The 23266-nt window shown below is 41.1% G+C and overlaps 1 protein-coding gene and 1 long non-coding RNA gene across 4 annotated transcripts in view; one reads left to right on the forward strand and one right to left on the reverse strand.

The window, feature by feature from the left end:
* The window catches only part of LOC119540046, a 142496-nt gene that overhangs the window by 53082 nt on the left and 66148 nt on the right, over nucleotides 1-23266 (forward strand). The gene's annotated exons all lie outside the window — the stretch shown is intronic.
* On the reverse strand, nucleotides 11273-17439 carry EDN1 (endothelin 1). Of its 2 annotated transcripts, none has more exons than XM_037844027.1 (5): nucleotides 16978-17439; nucleotides 15215-15380; nucleotides 13739-13897; nucleotides 13456-13569; nucleotides 11273-11861 (listed from the first exon to the last, which is right to left on the reverse strand). In XM_037844027.1, exons 1-5 carry the CDS (start codon nucleotides 17039-17041, stop codon nucleotides 11759-11761), a joined length of 606 nt encoding a protein of 201 aa, XP_037699955.1. In that variant the 5' UTR covers nucleotides 17042-17439; the 3' UTR covers nucleotides 11273-11758. The 2 variants fall into 2 exon arrangements, with proteins under 2 accessions (XP_037699955.1, XP_037699953.1); XM_037844025.1 differs by having other exon boundaries at nucleotides 15215-15383; nucleotides 16978-17408.

Below are 23266 nucleotides of genomic sequence, written 5' to 3' on the forward strand. Positions count from 1 at the left end.
GAATATTCCAAAAATTGCAAGAAATTAATTAAAATTGAGCCTTTAATACTTTCAATGTGAAAAAGAGACATTTACATGAAACTAACTCAGCAACAATTTAACAGTTACAATTCATGTATTTTAGGTTAATCTTTGGCAAATGAAACTAATTTAATAATTTTGACTATACAACAGCTATGTTTTCTCTGATTTATCAGTGTTAAATGTAGTATAAGCATGGGTTTTAATTCTACTTGGGCATGTTCTACCTAATCTGCTACAGATTTACTGATTAAATAAGCTAGCATTACTTCTTCAAATGTTTTAGATTATGAAAAATGTAAATTTGTGTTTAACCAAATTGGATCATTATTCTAACAAATTTCATTTCAGCAGTAATTATGTTTCATAGCATGTCAGTTTGAAGATAATTTGTAAGATCTTTAAGAAACTAGAAACTGGAACTGAAACTAAGTTGAGTTAATTAATGGATATTCATGAGATGCTTAGACCATTTCTAAGTAAGATAGAATACTGAAACATTAATTACAAAGTATAATTTAAGTTTATATAATTTTACCTCTTATTTTTATATGGTATGGAGAGGCTATATATATTTGAGTCTGTTGAACCTCTGACACTTTAAGAAGTTGTACTATAAAGGTTGTGAATAGAAATAAAAGTAGTAGCAGGTATTCAGAAAGGAAATTTTATTTGCTGTGGTCAAAGCTGGCTAAGGTTTGATGGGTTTATTTATAAGCTTTTCAAAAAGAGCTCTGGTATCAAATACTGTATTGATGCAAAACTAGAATTTGGTTTTCTCCTTGTTAAAATGGCAAAAGTTCTTGGATCATTGGTATGCTTGTAATAAGAAGTGGTAAAATTTATTCTTTATCTTCTATATAATTTGCCCAGATAACAAAGATTTCGTGTCTTCCAAGAGAATGTTCTGTAGTTTATGTTAATTTTATTGTGTCTTCGATTTTTTTAAGAAAACAAAAGTTTGTCACTAAGGAAAGACCCAAGGTTCTTTACAATCAGGCTACTTCTTCGATTTACTTTCTAAGATTTTTTTTTATTTTTTTTAATTTTTACTTTTTAAGATCTTTAATTGTTATTTTGTTTAAATAGGCAAGCAAGTATTGTTTCTCAGTAACTCATAATCTTAATCACGTGCTCCAGTCTCCTGACAAATTTTGATTTCTGCCTTCTCAAAATTGAATCCTTTTGCACCTAAAACTTCCTGAGATATTTCAGAGCACCTCTAGAAAATCACGGATTCATTCTTTTAGCTTGTAAATGAGAGATGCTAGAAATAGCTAAGTTTATTTGATATGCTACTGTTGATGAATTATTGAATCAGAAGAAATGCTTAAGTTTCCCTAGGTAAACTTTATATGAGTAGATGTTAAAAATATTTCAGAAATTATGTACTGTATGAGAAGTTCCTGAAGAATTGTCAGTCTCCTCACTGTCCATGATATGTTCCTATTTCTCAGAGTCCTGGTGCTGCTTTGCCTAAAATTAGATGACAGGACAGTGTTATCAGTCATAATTTCAGTTGTTTTTTTAAATGTTAACTTGTTCACAAGTTAAGATTGTTCACAAGTTAAGATTCTTTAATTTGACCTAGCATCTTCTAGGTCAGCGAAGAGATTCACATCACTTACCTGTGGAGTTTTATTAACATAGAGATGTTTATGACCTACTTCAGACTTACAGAATCTCTTTACTCGATGTTCTTGATACATTCTTGGTATATTCTAACTAGATGCTTGCTGTATCCATAGTATATTATGCAGGGATTATTACATGTTTTTCTCTACAAAGATAGTGTGCATTATTTTTAAAAAATTAGATGTATTATCCACGTTTGTGTGAAAATAAGGGTAATTATAATTATTGTGTCTAAAACTTTGGAATTGACTTTATCTTGCTTTGCATGTCCCAGGAACAACCAAATTTCCTTTGTCAGTTGCATTATCCTTATAATGAACTGTCATCAGATCTTTCACTTTTGAAAATTACCAATAAGTTAACCACAGCCATTTTAAGTCATTTGTCATCTGCAGATAGTTTTTTGCTTTGTTTTGTTTTACTCTGTTGCTTCCCTGAAAGTTCTTGCAATGAGCTACAGGCCAGAGTGCTTTGTCTCTAAGGGACTGTCTCAGAGCCCCAGGGAAAAGGACTATGCCAGGCACTTTTGGGTACAGGCATCTGATGGTATCACTTAAATAACTTTAAAATCATACCATTGCACTGATTCAGGATTTCTAGAACCTTGAGGAGCACATGGGTTCATGAGACTGCTAAGTCAAATTAGAGCAGAACAAAAATTAATTAATTACATAGGACTGAATGAAATGATGAGGAATGATTGTGTTTCTTGTTTAGAGTATGGCTGATGTTCTAAGTTCTATTTTCTGGATATATAAGGAAGTCTTTTCTGTTTCCTCTTAAGCTATCTACAACTCATAGCAAGTCAGTAGACTTACTTTTTTGAATCAAAACAAAACATTTGGAATTGATATCTTATTCTCCCTACCTGGCTTCTCCAGAATTTGGAAACTCTTATTGAGTATTCTTATTTTCATGGCAATATAATTGTTTGCATAGGTTCAATAAGAATCTGTCCTCTTTGTTACCAGGGCATAATTGAAGACACTGGTTATGCAACCAAGGCCTGGCCTAGAATGTTATATTTGAGAATGATGCTATGCTTCTAAGCCATAATGGGAATACTGGCTGGGTACCTGGCTTACAGGTCCCTAGCCTTACAGGTGAATAAGAAAGATCACTTCCTGTCAGACTAGAAGCCTTATTTTAGAGACCTTCAGAAGAGAGGAATTTGCCAACTTATAGGTACTGCAGATGAAATCTCATAGCGACTTCTTAACTTGGCTTCCTAGCCTCGAGGCTTTTTTTAAAATCCAATCTGAAATTGCTTATGAAAACTTCCAGCAAAGCAAACTTGAGGGCCTATATGATAAATTACCATTTTTGCTGCACCTATGTAAATAACCGTGTAAAATCTAATGAGGCCAGCCTTATTTTGTAATCAGGAATAATCTTTCTTTGATCATACATGGGGCGACTGAAGAGAGACATTTTGCATTTTTGTGGAAAACTATACATCGTGTAACACACTCTTCCAGGTTATCAGATTCTAGCCCTGTTAATTGACTTTGAGCGATTCTGCATTTCTTTTTAAATTGTGGGTAACTAATGTATATACAAACTCTTGTCTGGCCTGGTGGAGATCTAATTTATTTTCTCCCCGCTGTAGAAAAACCAGTTTTGGTACCCTGTCTATAAATCAGACTGTAATCTGTTACCTTTCTAAATTATCAAAATTGCAGTTCTTCCCATTTCCTTCAATATCTGGCTTCAGCCCTTCGAACCAGCATTTCCAATTTATTCCTCACCTGCCTGACTTGGTGTCACTGAAAAATAAACCTGACTGCCCAGATTCCTATAGGGACTCCTGATTATCCTGCAGTAGGTCTTTTCCCCCAGGATCTGAAGAAGCACTGGGAGCTACAGCACGATGACTTGATATATGTATATGTACCTCAAAGGACTCATCACTGCAGTAACCTTGCATGGGCTGGAATTCTCCCTGGACAAGTTATTGTCTGGAGCACCAAGGGAGTCTGGTGAAATGTAAGGTCAGGTATGTCCTATGGAAAACATACCAAAGACATCTGTATCCTAGCTCAAGAGCTCCACGAAACTCAAGGAGTAGTGCTTGCATAACTGAAAGATTTTCCCCCACCGACTTCTTGGAATCCACTGGACAGGTTAGCCTCTGTGTTCAACTCCTGGCCCTTTACTCTAATACAACCGTTTATATTAACTTAGGCATCCTTCTATTAAGATGCCTAATCTCCAGGACCATGAAACAACTGACCTTTGCCATCACCTCTCCACAGATGGTGCTGCTGGTTTTGCAGGAACAATGCCAACTCTTTGAGAAACTATTTCTTAGGCCTTATTTTCACCCTCTTAAGAGATTCATGAAGACCTCCGAGTTGCTCAGTGATGAATGATACCAGTCTTGAACAAAAGGAAGAACTGAAAATATTGAAATTTACTTGAAACCTGTGTTCTCAGAAAGCAAGAGTCCAGAAATCCTCCCATCCTTTTGTCTTCTGATAAATGGCTAACTGCAAAGAACCACGCTGCTCTCATATGTGACCTTCCATTCTTTCTCAGTGGCTCAGATAAAATTCATCTCCCACCTTTTTCATGACTCCCATTAGTTTTTGATGACTTATTTGCCCATCTCTATAAAAACCTCAGTTCCCTTCCTTTTCTTGGAGATGTTCCTCATTAATGAACATTTTCCAGACTGCAATAGCCTTAATAAAATCATCACCTTAATTATCCAGTGCATTTTGTCTTTCATTAAACTGAGGGGCACCACCTCTGGTCATTGATCATTGCTAAAGGAACAGGTTATAGGAGGACCGAACCAGTGACCAGGGATTGTTGGTAATGGTATCTTAGCAAGTTGTTCCAGCTGGAAGAAGACATCTAAGCTGACAGGTGAGTTGAGCAATTACTACATAGGTATCAAGCAGGAATTCTTGATTCAGTGAGAGGACATTTGTGACCAGGTGACAGAGCAGGAAATCGATGGAGCCTTTGGGCTATAAAATTGTTATATGTTTGGTTAAGTATAGAGACTTCCCATGAAATTATTTCATCTTAGACACAAATTGAGTTAAATTTTAAAAATTTAGTCACAAATCTGTTAGAATTGTTTTATTTTTATTTTTAAAAGCCTGTCCCCAAATTTCGGTCTAGTTATTGCCACTTAAAAATAAGTGTTTTCTGTTCCATGTGTTACTTTAACATTTTCATTATCATTAAATTAATTACCCTTTTGGGTTTTAGCAGGATATTTTAACTGAAAACTCAACACCACTTGTAAAAGAGGAAATTTTTATTTCATTTATTGTTTTGTTTTGCTTTAAGATTTTCAGTATCATTGAATTAATTACCCTTTCTGAATTTAATAGGATACCTGCTTATCTTTTTATGAGATAATTGTGTGAGAATTTTAGGCTGTGTTCTTTTTATCAAGTCATTTTAGAAAAAAACTTTTTATTGAGGATCCTCTGTAACTTTGATTAAGCTTTAACTCTCTTGAATGATACCTTTCTTAGTTTGGGGCTAAAGGCCCATTCTTCATAGTCTGAAACCAACACTCTTCCCACCCCTTTCCTAGGCAGAATTATTAGTGTCTCTTTCACATCATCATAGTACTCAATCCTCCCATAGTGTAGCCCTGATCACTTTGTATTCTTCTTAGTGGCAACCTGGCTCTGCCTCATAACTAGCTTATGTGACCTTGGACAAGTTACTACTTAATCTCTCTTTCTAAATAAAAGTGCCTACCTCATTGGGTGAAAATAAGGATGAAATGCGGTGATACACACAGAGTTCTCAAAAGAGTGTCTGGCATTTGGTAAAAAGTAAAAAAAATGTTAGCTATTACAGGCTTTTTTCTCCTTTGCTGATATTATGAACTCTGTGAGGCTGGAGAACATTTCTTCTTCATTCTCTCTAAGCTCTAACGCATATCTGATTGATTACTCACGTTTGCTTCACTTGGTTCAGCAAAGCATATCAAATTCATTATGTCCATACTGAACTGTTTATAGAAGAAATGATACAACACCTGGCATTGGTAATCTAGAGAGGAAGGGCTGGGTGTGGGTAGAGATGAAACAAGATTAATCATGTCTTGACAACTGTTGAAGCTATGATGGGTTTATTGGGTTGATTTCACTATCCTCTCAAATATCACATAACAGTTTGAAGATGTCCATACTAAAATTTAAAACTCTGTATGTCTGATACTGAAGTTACAATGTTCCATACTTTTCACCTCAATCTGGTTCTCCGACATTCCCTGTTTCAGTAAATGCAGAAAACAGAATTGCAATGGAAAATTTTTGAGAAGGAGAGATAACTGAGATGATTTTTTAAGTACTTTCTAGTTCTATATTCATTGAAATTATGGTAGACGTGTTTTAGGAAGATTATCATCATGATGGTGATGTACAGGATGGATTGGAGTGATGAGAAATAAAAAGACCTACCTGATGCATCAAATAATTTGCCACTAGAGTCAAGCCTGAATAAAGGAACATTTTAGCTACACAAACTACTCTCCCAAGAAAGCCCTTTCCTGAGTGGGTCCTATAAATCTTCTGTAGTCTAGTCACATTCTGGCTTGGAGAGTATCACCTTCACTTCCCCCTTATAGGACCTTATAACTCAATTGTGTGTTTATTAATTCATTGAACATGCATTTATTGAAAAATATATATTGTGTCCTAAGTTCTGTACTTAGGACTATAGAGGCACAAGGAAAAGTGAAGGCCCTCTACCCTAGCCTGGTCTGTAGATAGAGGTGCATAGATGTCATGTCTTTGCTTAAACAGGGCCAAGTTCCAGGTCATCTCTAAGAGATCAAAGTGAAATTCCAACATGCCTCAAGGCTTATTCTGGCCTGGGGTTTGCCCAGGAAAGTCCAAGGTCCTGGGCAATTATGAGTCCATGCTAATTGTTTAGAGTGTCACCATACACTATCAAAAATGACCCAGCTTGAATAATAAATTACATGGTCACCCTTTCATGGTCCAAAGTCCGTCTAAGAAATAAGACCCTTCCTTACAGGCAACTATTCCCTTAAGACTCCTCCCAGAGCAAATCTAGGACCCCTGCAAGCACTTGTTGCTCTAAGGCACTTCTCAGATTTGCTCTGCTGAAAATTTCCAAGGAGACAAAGAACACTTCAGAGTATCTCTACTTCTACAAAAGGAGATCAGAGTCGGAGGTGGGGGGCAAAGGGGAGAATGAAGGGGGTGGGGATTAGTGAGGGGGTTGAAGTGGAAAGATGAAAATGCAACAGGTTAACAAAGGTGCAAGGGCAGAAAGATTTGATGCTAAACTTCTGCAGGCATGGGAACAATGTGATCCAACTCCATGAAGCCATAAAGAGGAAAATTTACCAAGTTCAAAGCACTTTCGATACTGCCACATCTAGTATACATGGGGGCATGTACCAGTGTGACTATTGTAGTTTTGAAAATACTGAAATAATTTCATCCTGGTTGGTAAATAGCAATAGCTGCAAGAATCCTGGAAATTCCACCCTGGCTGCCCACCCTGTCCCTGGACCCCTGGACCTTCCCACAATCCAACACTGGAAGGTAGAACATCAGGCCCAGTTGACCCAGGAGACTTTTAAACTGCTTCGCCCTGGTCTGTCCTGAATGATCAGTGTCCATGCCATGAGTAGCACCCCTGGAAACTTCCACAACAGTTTGTGGTAGAAGGGGCTGGGGATGACCCAGGATATGAAAGAGAAGAATAAGATTCAAAAATATGGAAGACTCTGAACCAAAATAATGAGAGCAAATGAGTAAATTGCATGTCAGATTCCCAACGTGCTGCCCAAGTTCAAGCCCAGAACAGTGAGCAGCCTTGTCATGCTTAAGACACATCATTTCCATTATTCATCTTCCCCAAGGCCTGGGTCCTTCTCTTTTCATTATCCAATGGCACCAGCCCCAGCTCTTTCTCTGATTATTGCCCAGGGTTTGAGGAAATTTTATGGCGCCTGCCATCACATTTATCACTGCAATTTCTTCCCAGCTGGGGACTCTCTTGCCAGTAGTTGTCATTGAAGCACCCCATGGCGCTTTGGAGGTAGATATTGTAAACTGCCTTTTCTACCAACCATACATTAACATAATAAGAATGATGTGAACAAAATATAGTACAGCTGATAGGTTTACAGCTAGGACTCAGGGACATATGCAGAACATTGATTTTCCTGAGAGGATAATAAAATGTTGATTCCACTTCTTAGCTGACTCACAAGGGGAAAATAATCTACATTTACCCAGGCTGCAGTGCCCAGTGCTTCCCTGCTGCTCTGGGGCAGATCAGGAGAAAAGGTTAGGGGTCCTGAGTTCTATTGTTATTTACCTGTTATAGAGCCCTGGACAAGTCACTTTGCCATTCAATATGTCAATGTCCTCGGCTGTCAAATGGGTATAATATGATCCCAGCCTCCTGAAAGGATTGTTGATGGTGGGTAGGGGTGGTCACAGATGAGAGAAGCCATATAAAAATGCCATGGGAAATCACATTCTCTACAAAAATGAGGGATTACTGCTAAATTAATAAGATTGTGGGAACAAAAGCATTTGCTTATAGTAGATAAATCCTGAGCTCCGGACCCAGAATTCCGGGAACTGCAAGGACAAAGGTGAAAATAAGCAAAGGCAGAATGAGCTACATTACTACACTGAGAACAAGGACTTGAAAATGATGTTTTCAACATTAAGAACCTGGACTTGAAAATAAGTGTGCTCAAGACACAGAAGTAAAAATCAACTGCTTTTGCATTATGTGGTAAGAGAACTGACCAAAAGAATTCCCCCTTCACTCATATTATTTAAGGATTATTTGACAGTTAAACTAAAAAATAGTAATAATGGAAAAGTTCTAGTTATACCCTATTTCATTCTATAGAGAGTCACTCAATGACAACAGGAGCTTTGTCTGCCTCCTTCCGTCCTCTTTTTCTTCCCTTAAATTCCTTCTCCTTCATTCCACAGGGATGGATCTGCCATCTGTAAATCTGTGAGGTTGGAAGGCAAAGATTTCATGAAGAGCCATTTAACCTTTAGCACTCTGACCCCTTTATTAAGTAAGGTTTGCTTGGACTGATCTCCAAATACCTTGGTAAAACAGCCATGCTCTAGCGTTCACTCTCCAAATATGCTGCAGTTTGCTGTGTGATCTTAGGGAAATCGCTTCCCTCTCTGGGCCTGGCTTCTTCACCTGAAAAAGTAAAAGGATACTCTTTCTCAATGTTCCTAAGGGTCTTCCTGAGAGAACTCTAGCTTGGTGTAATACCCTGAGCTGTGTTTCAGGGAAGCACAGGCAAGATTAAAGCCAACTGTTTCTCTCACAATAGAAATCAGTCCCTGGGGGGACGAGGGACCAGACAAAGTGCCATTAGGAAGATCCTCTTCCCCCAACCCCAGCTAAAGGTCACCACTCCCCACCCAGGGTCCTCAGGTTCTTGGAGTCCTGAGATCAAAGCTCTGCCAGGCTGTTAGTGTGAAGAGAGAAATCTGTCCTAAGTGGGCTTCCAGAAACGATGCTTTTACTGGAAAAACAGCCGGAAGTGTTGCATATCATCCATCAACTCCTCAGGCTGGCATGGGCCTTGAATAATGTCGAATCTTTTCCTCTACATCCTTGAAAAATATTCGTTTCCGATAAACCTCACAACTTATTTTGCTGCTGACCTTCATGCCCTAGAGTAGCTGCTTCGTGCCTTTCACTTTTCTTGCCAGGTACCGAAGCAGGAAGCTTGGAGGAAGAGGATTTAAAGGTCTGGCTGATAAAACACTTTCCATCCCTACTTGCTTTGCTGTCCTTTGAACTGTTTTCCCTCAGTGACTTCTCCCTCACCCCACCTCCCCCTGAAATGTGTTAGACCCAGATCCTCACTTTCCCATTCCACCGTGTCTTCGTCCTGTGATCTCAGACTCTTTCTTGGAGCTATTAGAGAAAGTCTCCCATTCCTTCATTTAACTGATGAGGAGACAGATGATGCAAGGAGATGGAGTGGTTTGCTCAAGATTAAATAGTGGCTAAGTTCAGACCAAGTATTTTGTCAGTGTGGGCCAAACTCCACAATCCCCTTGAGACCCACACACTGAGAAACAGTTTGCTAGAAAAGGTGAGCTTCATTAAGCGATACCCTTTTTGAAAAACGAAATGAGAGATGAAAAAGGCCAGTAAGGAAGGAAACTCTGCTCAGGACATTGGCCGTGCTTGCCCAGACACCTGAACCCCCACAGATGTGCCACCCCTCAAATGCCACTGATCACTGTGTGCTAATATTTGTTGACTGACAGGTGGTGAAAATTCTCAAAGGCTGGTCAAGCTCTGATGAGCATCTGTTGGTCACATCCATTCACAATACTGTTCTCTCCAGTGGCTTAGGAAGGCCAGCGAAGGTCAGACAAGGTGGAAGAAGGGGAGGCTGCAAGGCCGGTGACCTAGAATCAGCACCTGGTACCTCTCCCTGCAGGGCAGGTGGGCAGTCCTGGCTACCATGAAGAAGAATGATATGCAACATTAATAAAGAAAATACTTGATTTGATCTGATCAAAAGCCATTGGCAGCCCTGCTACTCCAAGAAGGCCATTTTCTAAAAGGAACTCTGGTGTGGATCTCTGTCCATTAATACAGAGAAAATACCTCTCATCACATCATCAGCTTAAACTGTCGGATTCTGTCTAATAGCCCAAGCAAAGTAAATGGATGGAGTCCCTGGAGGGTGTTTAGGTGAAACGGAAGCAGAAGGGTGCTATTCAGGTGAAAGAATGGAGGTATTAAGCTGTTTTTTTGGTTTTTTTTTCCTACCTTAATGTAATGTAAAAGTAACTTTTAAGATATAGATCAAGCTCCTTTTTTAATTAGCCTAGACCATTTCCCTTCTAATTGCCACCTTTGTAGGAAACCATCTTTAACCATTTCCCCTTATACTTTTTACCAATGTAGTCCGCTCCTTAGGAATTTCAGAACAAAATCAATACAGTAGGGAAAAATATTTATTTTTCTACAGTCATTACCTTGACAGGCAAAACAAAGCATTTCTTCTCCAATTTCATTCAGAAATATATATAAACAATACATAGACCAATATGGCCTGGCCAAATATATATTTAACATGGTAAATATAAGGAATAAGTTGTTTGAATATAAATATCTATAAAAATATAAGTACATCAAAATTTAATCCAACCTCTTCCATTAGCCAGTTACATAAAGGAAAATAATTTCACTGCTTCAAAGCATAACAAGCATGTACTTTTCACTGTCTTTCAAAAACAACTCTATACATTGTGTTTCCAAAAATCAGGACAAGGTAATACCCTGATTCAATAACCTTTTCTTTTATGGATCAGAGCTAGTAGATTATCATGAAAATGTTATATCTACTACTGATACATTAGACCAGACTTTTATGAGGCTAGGATATAGTATGGGGGTAACTGGGGATGGACTGTAGAAGGGGAAGAGTTTGGGGAAGCAATAATTAAAGGCAAAACAAGGTGGTAAAATACTTCCGGAGAGTGCAAAACAGGTGAGGTAGACTCGTTTTCATGAAACGCATCCCGATTTACAGTAGTAACAGTTTCTTTCAGTTTTGCAATTTTATGAATTAAAAAAACAAAGTCTTTTTTTCTTTTTTAAACTCTCGTCGTTGTCCTTTGAGTGTGTTTTCAATTTGTGCATTCCTTAGAAAAACTTTGCATGGAACTTTGGAGTTTCTCCCTGCAGTGTGCCAGATGCCTGAGTCAGACTCAAGCACTCCTTTCCGACTCTCTTCAGAAACCCCACCCTCATGCCAAAGCACCCCTCCTCACTCTGGAGGACACTACCCTAATTCTCAAGTCACTTTCTCTTTGCTTTTTCTGGGTCTTCTGCTGTTTTCCTAAACAAGGAGAGACTGAGGCAATGAAAGCAGCCACCACTGATGGCAGCCAGTGAAAGCAGACTGGGGAACTCCATAACCTTTCTTGCAGTGTTTAGAAGTAGAACATTGGTCCTTTGCCAGTCTGGAACAAGACGTGGCCTAAGCAAGGAGGATGCTCTTGCTCCAGTCCCAGTGTGGAGACAGTGTAGAGTTGGCCACATGACCCTCCCAAGTGAGGGCCCAGATGATCTGCCATCAGTGTGTTCGGTTATGGGTCACTTTTTTCTCTCTGTAGAGCTCAGCTTTCAACTTTGCAATACGAAAAGATGTTTTGATGCTGTTGCTGATGGCCTCCAACCTATTAAAACAAGACAAGAGAAAACAAATGTCATGAAATAAACCTCACTCCTGGCAAAAGAAACATCTAGAATTAGACACTGACACAACCAAATCCGAATCTGGTTCTTGAACTTTCACCACCAACCACAATACCAGGCTACCCTTTGATAAAACCTCAAGTGGTATCTATTACCAGCATGAAAATAAAACCTGGCTCTTATGCTCAGGATGTGTGTGTGGGTGGGGAGTGGGGAGAGGTCATATCTAAGGGAAATTGAGCATTAAATACAATTTTCAGATAAACTAAAGATATTCTCTTTCTTCTGTAGCTCCAGCCCAACCACCACCACCATGGCACTCAGTATGATGAAATTCAGCATAAGTTTCCAATAGTCATGGGCATCTTCTTAATCACATAAGACAGGAGGTAATAGAAAGAAATGAAAGACTGAAAAAGAGAGGAAGCATACAGGTGGGTTCAAGCCAAATAAATATTTTATGGCAAGTTAAAAAATTTTTTGCAGGCATATATATATATATATTTTTTTTCCTTTTTGCACAAGAAGGAAAAAGAAAAGAACTGTTATACTGACTTAACAGTTGATAGGAGACAAACTAATAGAAAAAGTGATTTCCAAGTATGTTCAGAAACTGTAATTTAAATAATCCTGTGGTCTGGTGGAGGAATTACTGGCCTTAGTTCAGAAATATGGAAACCAAAATGGCAGGTATGAAGGCACAGACAGCTGAAGGCTGTCCCACAAATCAGTAGTAAACAACTCAAGTTGTTCATAATTGCCAGGCCTGTGCTCTGAATCAGAACACTTTAATCACAGAACTTCTTGCCAATGGATTTCTAGGAAAAGTTTCCATGGACCATAATAGGAAAATGTAGAGCATGTGACAGATCTGAAAACATGTTTCCTCCCTTGAGCTTGTGAATTCCAAAATGTCTAGGGTTGTGAAGGTTCACCACCACAGGCCTGGCTGCATTTTTTTAACCTAGACCACTTCTTTGCCCCCAGCTCATGACTGACTAGGAAACAAGAGAGCTTTATGAAATGACATTGGTTCTCCAGCAAATGTATTTCCCTATTAACAGTATATAAATAAACCCCCAAAATGGTGAATTCTAAATCTCATCAACCCTGCCTAACAACTTCTTTTCCTTTTGACCACTTGAATAACTGCTCCTTTTTGAAGAATGTGATTATATGTGGAACTTTGATTTAGAAAAAGAAAAAAACCCTCTCCCTGAAATGATTTATAACTTCTCAGGGAATGCAGTAAGGACATTGACTCAGAGAGATGAAGATTGGACAGGAACAAATGACTAATTCTGGATATATTTTGCTTGGAAAATCCACCTTTAGATTAAGTGGGCTGATGACATTAGTGTGCTGAGGTCGCCAAAGTGTGTAGTGGGCAGCAGGTTACATTTAAAGCCATCAAGAAAATATCTGAGGATTCGTTTGTTCTTTTTAATCTACAGAATATGAGGATAGCCTTTTTATTTTCATTTAAGCCTTTCCCCCAACACGATAAAAATGGCTTGGGGGAGTAGTTCCTAAACCATCGATGACTGGAACTGGCTGTTCTTGTGAGCCTCTTACCTTCTCATTTTTCTTCCTTCCACTAGCTGCTGATGAAAACACTTTTCTCCAAGTTTGGAACAATCTCTTCCCTTCTTATGGGTATTCCAGCCTTTCTCCATAGTGTCTTGGGTCCTGTTAAAATAGACACAGGGAAAAACTATTGAGCAATGGTATCTTCAGTTTTACCTTGACACTTGATAACTCCGTGAATCTCTTAGAAACAAGAGTTTAGCCAGTGTTAAAGCAGGAAGAAGGTCAGAAGACTGTAAAACTGTTGAAAAGCAAAGGTGTTTCTACTCACCAAAGTTCTTTTCCTGTTTGGCAAAAATTCCAGCACTTCTTGTCTTTTCGGCTAGCACATTGGCATCTATTCCTGGGGTCCGCTGCCTTTGTAGGAAATAAATCCTTTAAGGATCGCTTAGACCGAGAAGGGCCTCCAAGTCCATAAGGAACGATGTGCCTGTTATCAAAAGACAGGAAAAATGGATATTAGCATAATTAATAATCTTCAAAATGACACATTCTTTGGGGGCAAACTCATTCCACTGGGAACACAAGGAGCTTATACAGAGCTTGGTGGTATACTCAGGAGAGTGAAGGATGGCCTGATCAGGAACATATGTCCATCCAACCAGGAGAAAACCAGTTTTTCCAATTCAGTGGAATGCCATTTCAACCCTTAACAAGGTTCAACAACTTCTTGACACCAGCAGCATCTTTTTTTGTCCAGAATTATGACATCTCGGCTTTGGTGTCTCATATTTTCTTCCTTTTCTAACAGCTATTTGAGGAGAGAGAACTTCAATGCCAAACTCAAAAAGATCATTAAAATCCATTTTCATTTCGAATCATAATTATGATGAGAAGGCAGGCGGAGGCACATTTTTATTCTCACCTAAGAAATAATGTTTTCCCCTTGGAAGTATCTCCTAACAAAGTATTAGGCTCATTGTCTTTTTGGTTTGATTTGATTTTGTTTGTATTTTGGTCATCCTTCACCCTCATGGGGCAATGTAGATACAATAACTGTGTTTTTGTTTGTGACAGCTCCTGAGAGCTGAAACTGGTATTCAGGGGGTAAAAGGGAGAACTGTTTTTCTTCACTCTGGAGGTGGCAGAGAAACCTACAGAACCTATTTCTTTTTCTGTCTTGAAATGGGCTTTTCTAAAGGGAAAGTACAGAGGGAGTAGGAGATCCAGGATCTAGATCTAACCCCTCAATAAACTCATTCTTGCACAAGTGACTTTAACATTTTGGGTTTGAGTTTTTCCAGAAGTAAAATGAAGGGATTGAATTATAACTCTCTGTAACCCCTTCTGTCTCTCTAGACTCTGCCTTCCCATGGGAAAGCACAGGTTGGACTAACCCATGTATGACCTCGGGAACTTATTCCCTGAACCCAGTCCTATTCCACTGAGAGAACCTCTCCCCTGCGAGTCACCCCCACCTCCAGCCCCTGCTTAAAGTTTCTAGTCTGAAATGTGCGGCAGCCACCCACATGTCGTCAGCTCATTCCATCTATCCTGTAATGAGAAACCAGAGCTTCAGTGCCTCAGAAGACCTTCCCCTCTGTTGCTAAGATCCAGGCTGCCCTGTTGTTTTCAGGAATGGTGGGTGGGCAGGGGAAGTGGCCCCACTGAGGGATTTACATGTTGTCAGAAATGCTACCTTCAGAATCCCAACCAGGAGATCCCTAGAAAAGTAGTGATAGTAACTGTCTCCAATCTCGTGTGAAGCGGTGAATGACTAGAGTTACGATGCCCTCTAGAGACTCACTCGGGAGTGTTGATCCAGATGATGTCCAAGTGGCAGAAGTAGACACACTCTTTATCCATTAAAGAAGAGCAGGAGCAGCGTTTGGACCGGCGGGGTCGCCAGGGTGCAGTGGGAGAGGGGTTCTCCCCTCCATTATCAGCCTCTGCGCTGAGCTCGGCGCCCAAGACTGCTGGAGAGAGAAAGGGCAGGTCAGTGGGCGAAGGTCTCAAATGCTCATGGTATTTATGCCAGATCAAGCAGAGCAGATAAAAGCAGATGGAGCATACAGCCTGCCTTCAGCAAGAAACACAAAACAGCAGGGGAAAAAAAGAAAGCTCTGTATTTTTTTCTTCCTTCAACATGACTTCACCTTTACTCCCACAGCCTTATCTGCCTTCAGGGAAATTATATAAATGCAGAGAAGACAAACATGTGAAAAGGGACTTATCAGCTCCCTTGAAGCTGCCTTCAAGGAAATGCTTGGAAATGTTGCCTGTTAGCAATTTGGGTTGGGTTCTGCATGGTGCTTAGTGGGAGAGCCCAACCCACAGTGGCTTCAAATTGGCTTATGACCAAAACTCTGAAAGTAAATAAATCCCACTGCCTTTATCTAGCTTCTGAGCCACTTGCCCATTCCAGAGAAGCTTCCGTTTTAGGTAGGTACCTGCCACTTTGCATGCAGATGAGATACACCTCTTAAAATTAGGCAGAGAGCCAGGGCATTGGCAAGACAATTAGAGGGAGAAGATAAATGAGCTCTGCTACATTCATTTGAGGCAGTAAACCCCACAGAAACCACTGATCTCAGGTTAAACTGAGTAGCAGCTCCAGGGACCTAGTCGATTCTCAGTAGATCTTGAATTCAGAATCCCTGGAGCAACTCTGCATGAGTGGAGTAAGCTGCCTCCCCCTTCCAAACGGAGCACTGCCTCGTCAGCCCTCTCCTTCCTGCAGACAATTTAGCCATGCAGCTTATCTGCCTAATTTTGTACATTTCAAATGATCAGGCACATTCCAGGATTTTCTTTCCCTTGACATCCTTTCTCTTTAGTCAGGGTCATGAAAAGACAAAAAAAAAAAAAAAAAAGTCCATTGACCCTAAAAGGGGGCAATGAGCAGATACACACATACTATCTAAATCCTTAAGTAGGCAAGATTTATCCTAGTTCCCCTCCCAAGACAGGTGGACAAAACTGAAAATAGAGTTTGCACCGTCTTGGGTGCCAAAAACCTGCCAAAAGAAGCCTGAAATCAATAATGACAAATTTTAGAGAAAGCATCTGCTCTCACCCAGAAACCACCTGGGAGGGTTAGTCAACAGACTGTTTTGCAGGTGATTTTTTACTGCTCATAGGTTCCTTGAATGACTTGGACAAAATTTCTTGGCTTCAAACTGAAACATTTAAATATTTTACAAGTTAACACACTATTAAAACAGTGTTTGAATAAGATATACTTTCCCATATACCCTATGTACTTGTACAAACATATATTGCAAATACACATTTGGTTAAATTATATTTTGCTTTAGTCTTCTTGAGTTATTAAAGAAAAGAATAATAATAAATGTTATCTTTATGCCATGTGAGCAATTGCATTCAATAGAAGAATTTTTAATTTTTCCACTAGGAATCTAAGTAGCTTTGAGCAGTAATTCCCAAGCATTTGATAACTGAGCTGCAATAGTAAAAAGAAGGGGGGGGGGGGGGAGACAGAAGCAAGAAAAACATTAAGGTGGATAAGAAGCTAATAACATGCAGAGATTTACAAGCCGATGTGCCTACCTGTTTCTGGAGCTCCTTGGAAGACCACCAACAGCAGGGAGAAAATCATGGAGAAATAATCCATTCTGAAAAAAGGGGATCAAAAAACCTTCCCTGCAAACTAAACGCAAAGGAAAACGAAGCCAAACAACTTCAGTTCCCTCAAAGCGCTTCTGATGGTTCAGATCTCAAAGTTATCCTTCAGCCCAAGAAGCCTTTACTGGGAAGAAAAAGAACTTTCTGCCAAGAGTGAGGGCAGTGGGAGCGGTCTGAAGACACGCGCGGCGGCGGACACGGCGGGGACAACGCGGGAGACCCGAGGACCCGGTCGGCTCCCGTCCCAGCGCAGATGCAGAAGCGCGTCTGGCTTGGACAGCTCTCCGCTGGCTTTTTATATTGAACCCCTATAGAGTGGGGGTAAACAGCTCCAACTTTATTCCAGCCCCAGACAATGTTATTGTGTTATTAGTCACCAACAGGCAACGTGCAGCCAGAGATAAGGCCAGGCTCTAAAGGAAATCACTGCTAACTTCAGAGGCAGACGCCGTCAGACAATTCGGGGGCAGGGCTAAGAAAAAGAAAATACCCATTAGAGACCTTTGGTAAACCTGCCCGTGCAGTGCCGGAGTCTGCTTCCCCTTTGCAAGCTGCCAGCCCCAGAGTTCAAGAATCAGAAGAGGGACTCCAGAAGAACTCATACCATTGGTATGAAAAGTATGAGCTACAGTTTAAATAGATTGTATTGTTGTGTGCGGGGAATTTTTTTTTAATTGTTGTTCACTTCGTTTTCCTTTTATGCCTCTCCGATTTCTTGATCAAACAAGGGAATGCGCCCCCTCCTCACTTTTCCCCTTATTCTAAATTGTTTTGGCAGATCAACCTTCTTTTATCTTACTTCAAGCCCCCTCCCCCAAGTCTTTTTGTGTGTGTGTGTCAAAGTGCATATTGTGTCCACAGTGGAAAAGATGAGTGAGGAAGGAAGGAGAACTTAAAAAAAAAAAATCATAGCACCTTCAGACACATACCCAGTCTTTTCATCAGCACTGATTAGAAGCCCCCCAAAAGCCCTTTTCTGAGTCCATCCTGATCCTTCCCTGATCCTTTCCCTGTCAATACCATCTTAAGACAAGACAAGAGAGGAACACCAGGGGGAGATGAAGAGCTGCAAGGGCTGGCGTTTTATTGAAAAAGTAAGAGCTTTGGCTTCTAAATTTCAGGAGGAAACCTGTGTTGAGGGCAGAGGAAGGGCAGGGAAGAACACCTAATATAGGAAGGGGGGCAGGGGAGGCTTTGCACCTTAGAATATTCCATTTACTCCCTACACAGGGCCTCTGTCCTGGGTCTTTTTTTCCTTTGACTTCTTCATTTAGGGCAAAGGGGTGTTCTTGCACGGGATTAGGGGAACTCGCAAGGTGAGTGGTGTTGGGGAGGAGGAAATGCCCATGCTGAACAAGGGAATCAGATAAATACCTCACATTTAATAATGTGTTTATATTTTCAAAGCAATTTCCTGTCTATTTAACCTTGAAATACTCCCTGAGAGAGCTACAGGGCAGTTACTGGAGAGGTGACAGTCTGCTTGACTGTAGAAAGCAAAACACAAATTTAGAACATTGGGTTTTTCATTTAGCCCCATTTTTTGGATGGGAAAACTGAGGCCTACAGAACTGATGTGCTCCACCAAAGTTCTCACAGTGCATGAAATAAGACTTAGCTCCACTTTTATCCAAAACCCTATGGGATAAATTTAGAGTATCTTCCCTCCACAAGAAGAAAAATTCTCTCTCAAGTACCTCAAGACTCTTATCAGATAGATGCTTCTTCCAGTGTCCTCATCTTGTTTGACTTCAATTTTCTCAGGGGTTGGGATTCAAACGCGACCCATATTTGAGCAACAGAAGAGGATCCTGGAACTATTTCCACCCTCCTTCTCTCTTAATCCTTCACTCCTAGAATCCAAGGGACAGATCTTATCCAAACACTGATGCTGTGCAACTGGACACACATGAGCCCCCTGGACCTCCCTGAAAATCACAGTTGGGGAGAAACAGTGTCAGCCCCACATCAGGATCCGTCCCCTAAGCAAGCCACTACAGCAAGAACTGGTGACGGGGACAGGGGTGAGGGCGAGGCAGGAACCCTCCCTCCCACACACACCCAGAGATGCCTCCACCCAATCCCCGGGGGCCTCTGCCTGGGCGCTCTGCCTCCTCCATGCTCTAACCCCAACCCAGCCCTGGGGCCCCAGAGAGGGCACAGCTCCCCCCTAGGACCGGGCGGCGCCGAGCAGGAAGCAAGCTGTGCCAGCCTCAGCTCGGGCCAGTGTCTGCCACCCCCTGCCCCCTCCCCCTCCCCCAGCAGACCACAGGGAAAGGAGAGGAAAGGGGAGGAGAGCTGGTGCCACATTCATGGGGGGACAGGCTCTCCCCCAGCACAAGGGCATATGTCTTGGCAAGAATCCCCCCTCCACTTTTTTAACCTCCTGGCAACGTTGGCAAGACACTGGCTACAGTCGGAACCAACTTGTCTTCGGCTCCTCTCCGGAAATGACTGCTCTGCCCTCCCCAGTGTCCTCTGGGGCCCAGCCTGGGTCAACTCCATCAAGGCAGCCCATCTCTCCCTCACCCCACCCTCAGCCTGTAGAGACTGCCCCTGTGGGTGCCAGCAGCACCCAACAATCACGTGGAGCCCTGAAGCAAAAGGAAACTGCCCGCGCGCCTTCCCACCTCCTCCCTCCCCTTCTCTCTGGTCTGTGTCATCCTGTGAATGTGTTTGAATGATAAATACAGCAAGTGGGCAATACTTCATTAACCCCCTCACCCCAGGAGTGGGGGGATTTGGGGGCTCTGTTCAAGTGAATGCAGTGTCATCCCCACCTCTTTGAATCCTGAGCTGCCAAGACTTGTTAGCATTGTGTTTATTTCCATTCCTCTTTCTTGGTATGTCTGGGGGGTTGGGGGAGATCCTCTCTGCCTCTCTGTCCTTTTCTCCATTTCTACCTCCTGCAGCAGCCCCTTTTCCTCTTGAGGGAGAAAGGGAAAACCCCACTCAAGCCCAGGGAAGGCAGCTGAGGCATTGCCAGACAGCTGTCCAACAAAACAATTTCCCAAGTATGGGGGGGGAGGGGACGTGGGGAAAGAACCCCAACAAACCAGTTTTACTAGCTGCTGGATGCTCCTACCTCTCCCCCACTTTAAGGCATTGCTTAGAGATGGGGGTAGGAGAGGAGGAGGTTAAAAGAGCTGGACAAAGGAATATATGTTGAGGTCCCTGCTCTCCCCCTTCCCCACAACTCCCCCCACCCCACCCCATCCCTCCAAGAACTGGGAGGGAAAAGTTCTTTGCAGCTACAGTCCTCAGAGAGGAGAGGAAAGGGAGGGGAGAGAAGAGGTAAAGAAGATGCCTTCCCCCCCCAATAGAACAGTTTGCTGTTGCTGTTCTTGCTTTTTATGTTACACTTGGATCCTGGAAACTGTGTGATAAAGTTATTTTTCTGTATGTTTCTTTTTGTATCTCCTACCATGTATTAATAGATATCTATAAATAAAACAGCCTGAGCCTCAAATACAGATATTACACAGTAGCAAAGTATACAATTCTTAGCACTCTTCAGCTTTGCTCTTTCTCAACTTTTGCGTAATAAAATTTGCAACGTTGCCAGCAACTTTGCCAAGCCTGTAAATTTGGTATGAGATGTTACATTTAGCTCTGGAAAAGCCGAAGAGCTGCTAGGTTGTTCGGTTTCTTGACGACAGCATGAAGAATGAGGAACTGGTTTATAGTAGGCAAGGTGAAGCTCTCTGTGCCACTGAGAACTGTTTCCATCACTGTTCCGTTTCTACTTTGTTTAGCAATGTTGTAAAAGATGGTACACCTCAGTCATTACCCCTGTGACATATTACACACCCCCGTTCATGAGCAAATACAACTTCTCCCTACAGCAGAAAAAGCCATGGTTGATTTAGCAAAGGAAATATGATGATGTTCAGGATGGACTCATCTTATGCATTTTAAAAACATATAACGTATGCAACTCCATTTCTGGTACACTCATCTAAGGTACAGTAACAGAGAGAAAGTGGCTTAAAAAGTTGAAAAGAACATGTCCAGTTCTCTAACCTAGCATTTCCCAAATCTCCTTTATTCACAATTTTTTGCAATATTTGTGTGCCACCTGTACATTTTTACAGTAGACAAAAGGTGAAAAACAACCCAAGTCAGCAGATCAATGGTATATGCATACAATGGAATATTATTCAGCCATTAAAAAGAATGAAGTTCTGTTACATGGGACACCGTGGATGAACCTTGAAAACATTATGGTAAGTGAAATAAGTCAGACACAAAGGGCAAATATTGTATGATTCCACTTATATTAAATATCTAGAATGGGCACATTCACAGAGACAGAGAGCAGATTAGAGGCTACTGTGGACTGGGAGGAGGGGTTGGGGTAGTTATTATTTAATGGGTACTGAGTTTCTTTTTGGAGTGATGGAAAAGTTCTGGAAATGGAGGTGGTGATGGTAGCACATTGTGAATGTAATTAATGCCACTAAATTGTACACATGAAAATGGTTAAAATGGCAAATTTTATGTCCTATATATATTACCACAATAAAGTAAAATGAAAACAGTCATATGGATGCACCTCAAAGATACAGCTGTCCTGGCATCCAGCATCCAGACTATTGTAACTATCAAATTTTTTGTGTGCTGCCTCAGCATCCATCTTACTTTGGCCAAGCCACTTGCATCAACACTGACCTTTGTCCTAGTTAATAAGCAGCTTCCAACCCTGGGGCATAAACTCCCCCAGAGCCCAAACCCGCATCTGCGGCCACCACCACCCCACCCCACCCCTCACCCAGAACCCAAAGCTGCTCCCAAATGATAACTCATCAACCCCACCACCCTTGTTACTCCCAGTCCCTTTCCCTTTCCACACATTTGCTTTAAACTAACCAATCCTTGACTTCCACAGAAAATCTTATAACCCTGGACCACAGTAAAAGCATGAGCCTACAGGTCCCTGCCGCTCTGCCTGTGTGCTCCAACCTGCTGGTCAAATACCCCAAGTTGATCATGGACTCCTCATAGCCCCCTCCTCCCACCCCCAGGACCTGTCAGTAACAGACTATCTTTTCTCATGCATCATGGCCTCGATTTCCCATTGTGTTACATCTGTCCTCCACCAGGACCCAAATTTAAGATCCAGCTTAACTAATTTGGGATACAGACAAACAGGAGTTTGCATCCAGAAAGGGTCCTAGTTGACCCTTCCCTCAGATTATTGCTGCAGTGTTTCTACAGCTGACCTTCATCTTCTCTCCACCCCTTCTTTGATTTTAAATATCTTCTCTGAGTGTTTTCATTGACACACACACACACACAGGAACCTATAAATTGGAATGGGAGAGTAATAATATTTCATAAGACCAGAAAAATGTGACAGTCCATGGCTGTCTCTCCATCTTTTTGTCTTTAATTTTAGTTCTGTGTCATTCATGTCATTCATGACATCTGGATCTAAAAAGACAAAAAGGGACAAAAAGAAATCACTTGAGGATGAGTGGAGTGGTGTCACTTCATTTAAGCTAAGTTATGTTCATTCTAACCACTCTTTCCATCATCTGAATGGGGTGGACAAAGAAACATTTTAGAGGGCAGGTTCCGTTTAATTTGATGGTTGCTTTCATGTTTTCTTAAGCAAACTGCATGCGAGTGTGACTTTCAGTAAGATGTCTGGTTGAGTTCACTGCTCTCAGAACTCTTTCTGTGGCTTTAATTGATGATGGTACTTTTTTTTTCTCTCTTTTAAGAGTTTCTTGTGTATCTGATACATAAGGGCAAATATAAGCAAGAATCTTCTGGTGTCCTCTTTGGTACTTTGCTAAAATTTAGACCACTGCTCTAGGAGAGTATCCAAAAAACAGTTTTAAATTAATTTTTATATTAGAAATCTGAAATTAGAAAGATTCTATTATTCATTTTCTCTAACTATGCACACATGTATATTGAGCCCCCACTGCTTGCCAGAAATAATTTTGTGTATTACAGTGTAAATATAAGATGTGCTTTATATTCACAAGTCAATAGACTGACATGAGATTAATAAAAAAGCACCAGAAGGGGGAAAAACACACACCAAAGTAAAATGCTACGAAGGAAAGGAGGGAGGGAAGGGAGAGAGGAAGACAATCACTAAGTGGGGGAAAGCTGAGGTACCTACAAGATGACTAGGGCTCTGATGATGTTAGGTACTAAAGATTCAAGAAATAATCATGGAATGAGAGGCTAAATGTGAATT

This window comes from Choloepus didactylus, chromosome 7 (assembly GCF_015220235.1).
Source record: "Choloepus didactylus isolate mChoDid1 chromosome 7, mChoDid1.pri, whole genome shotgun sequence".
In the NCBI taxonomy this organism is placed as follows: domain Eukaryota; kingdom Metazoa; phylum Chordata; class Mammalia; order Pilosa; family Megalonychidae; genus Choloepus; species Choloepus didactylus.

Coding starts and splice junctions, on each gene's coding strand:
- EDN1 (XM_037844025.1), bottom strand. CDS start 17,041: ATGGATTATTTCTCCATGATTTTCTCCCTGCTGTTGGTGGTCTTCCAA. Junction 15,384..16,977: donor CCAAGGAGCTCCAGAAACAG/GTAGGCACATCG, acceptor TTCTCTCTCCAG/CAGTCTTGGGCGCCGAGCTC. Junction 13,570..13,738: donor CAAACAGGAAAAGAACTTTG/GTGAGTAGAAAC, acceptor CTATTTTAACAG/GACCCAAGACACTATGGAGA.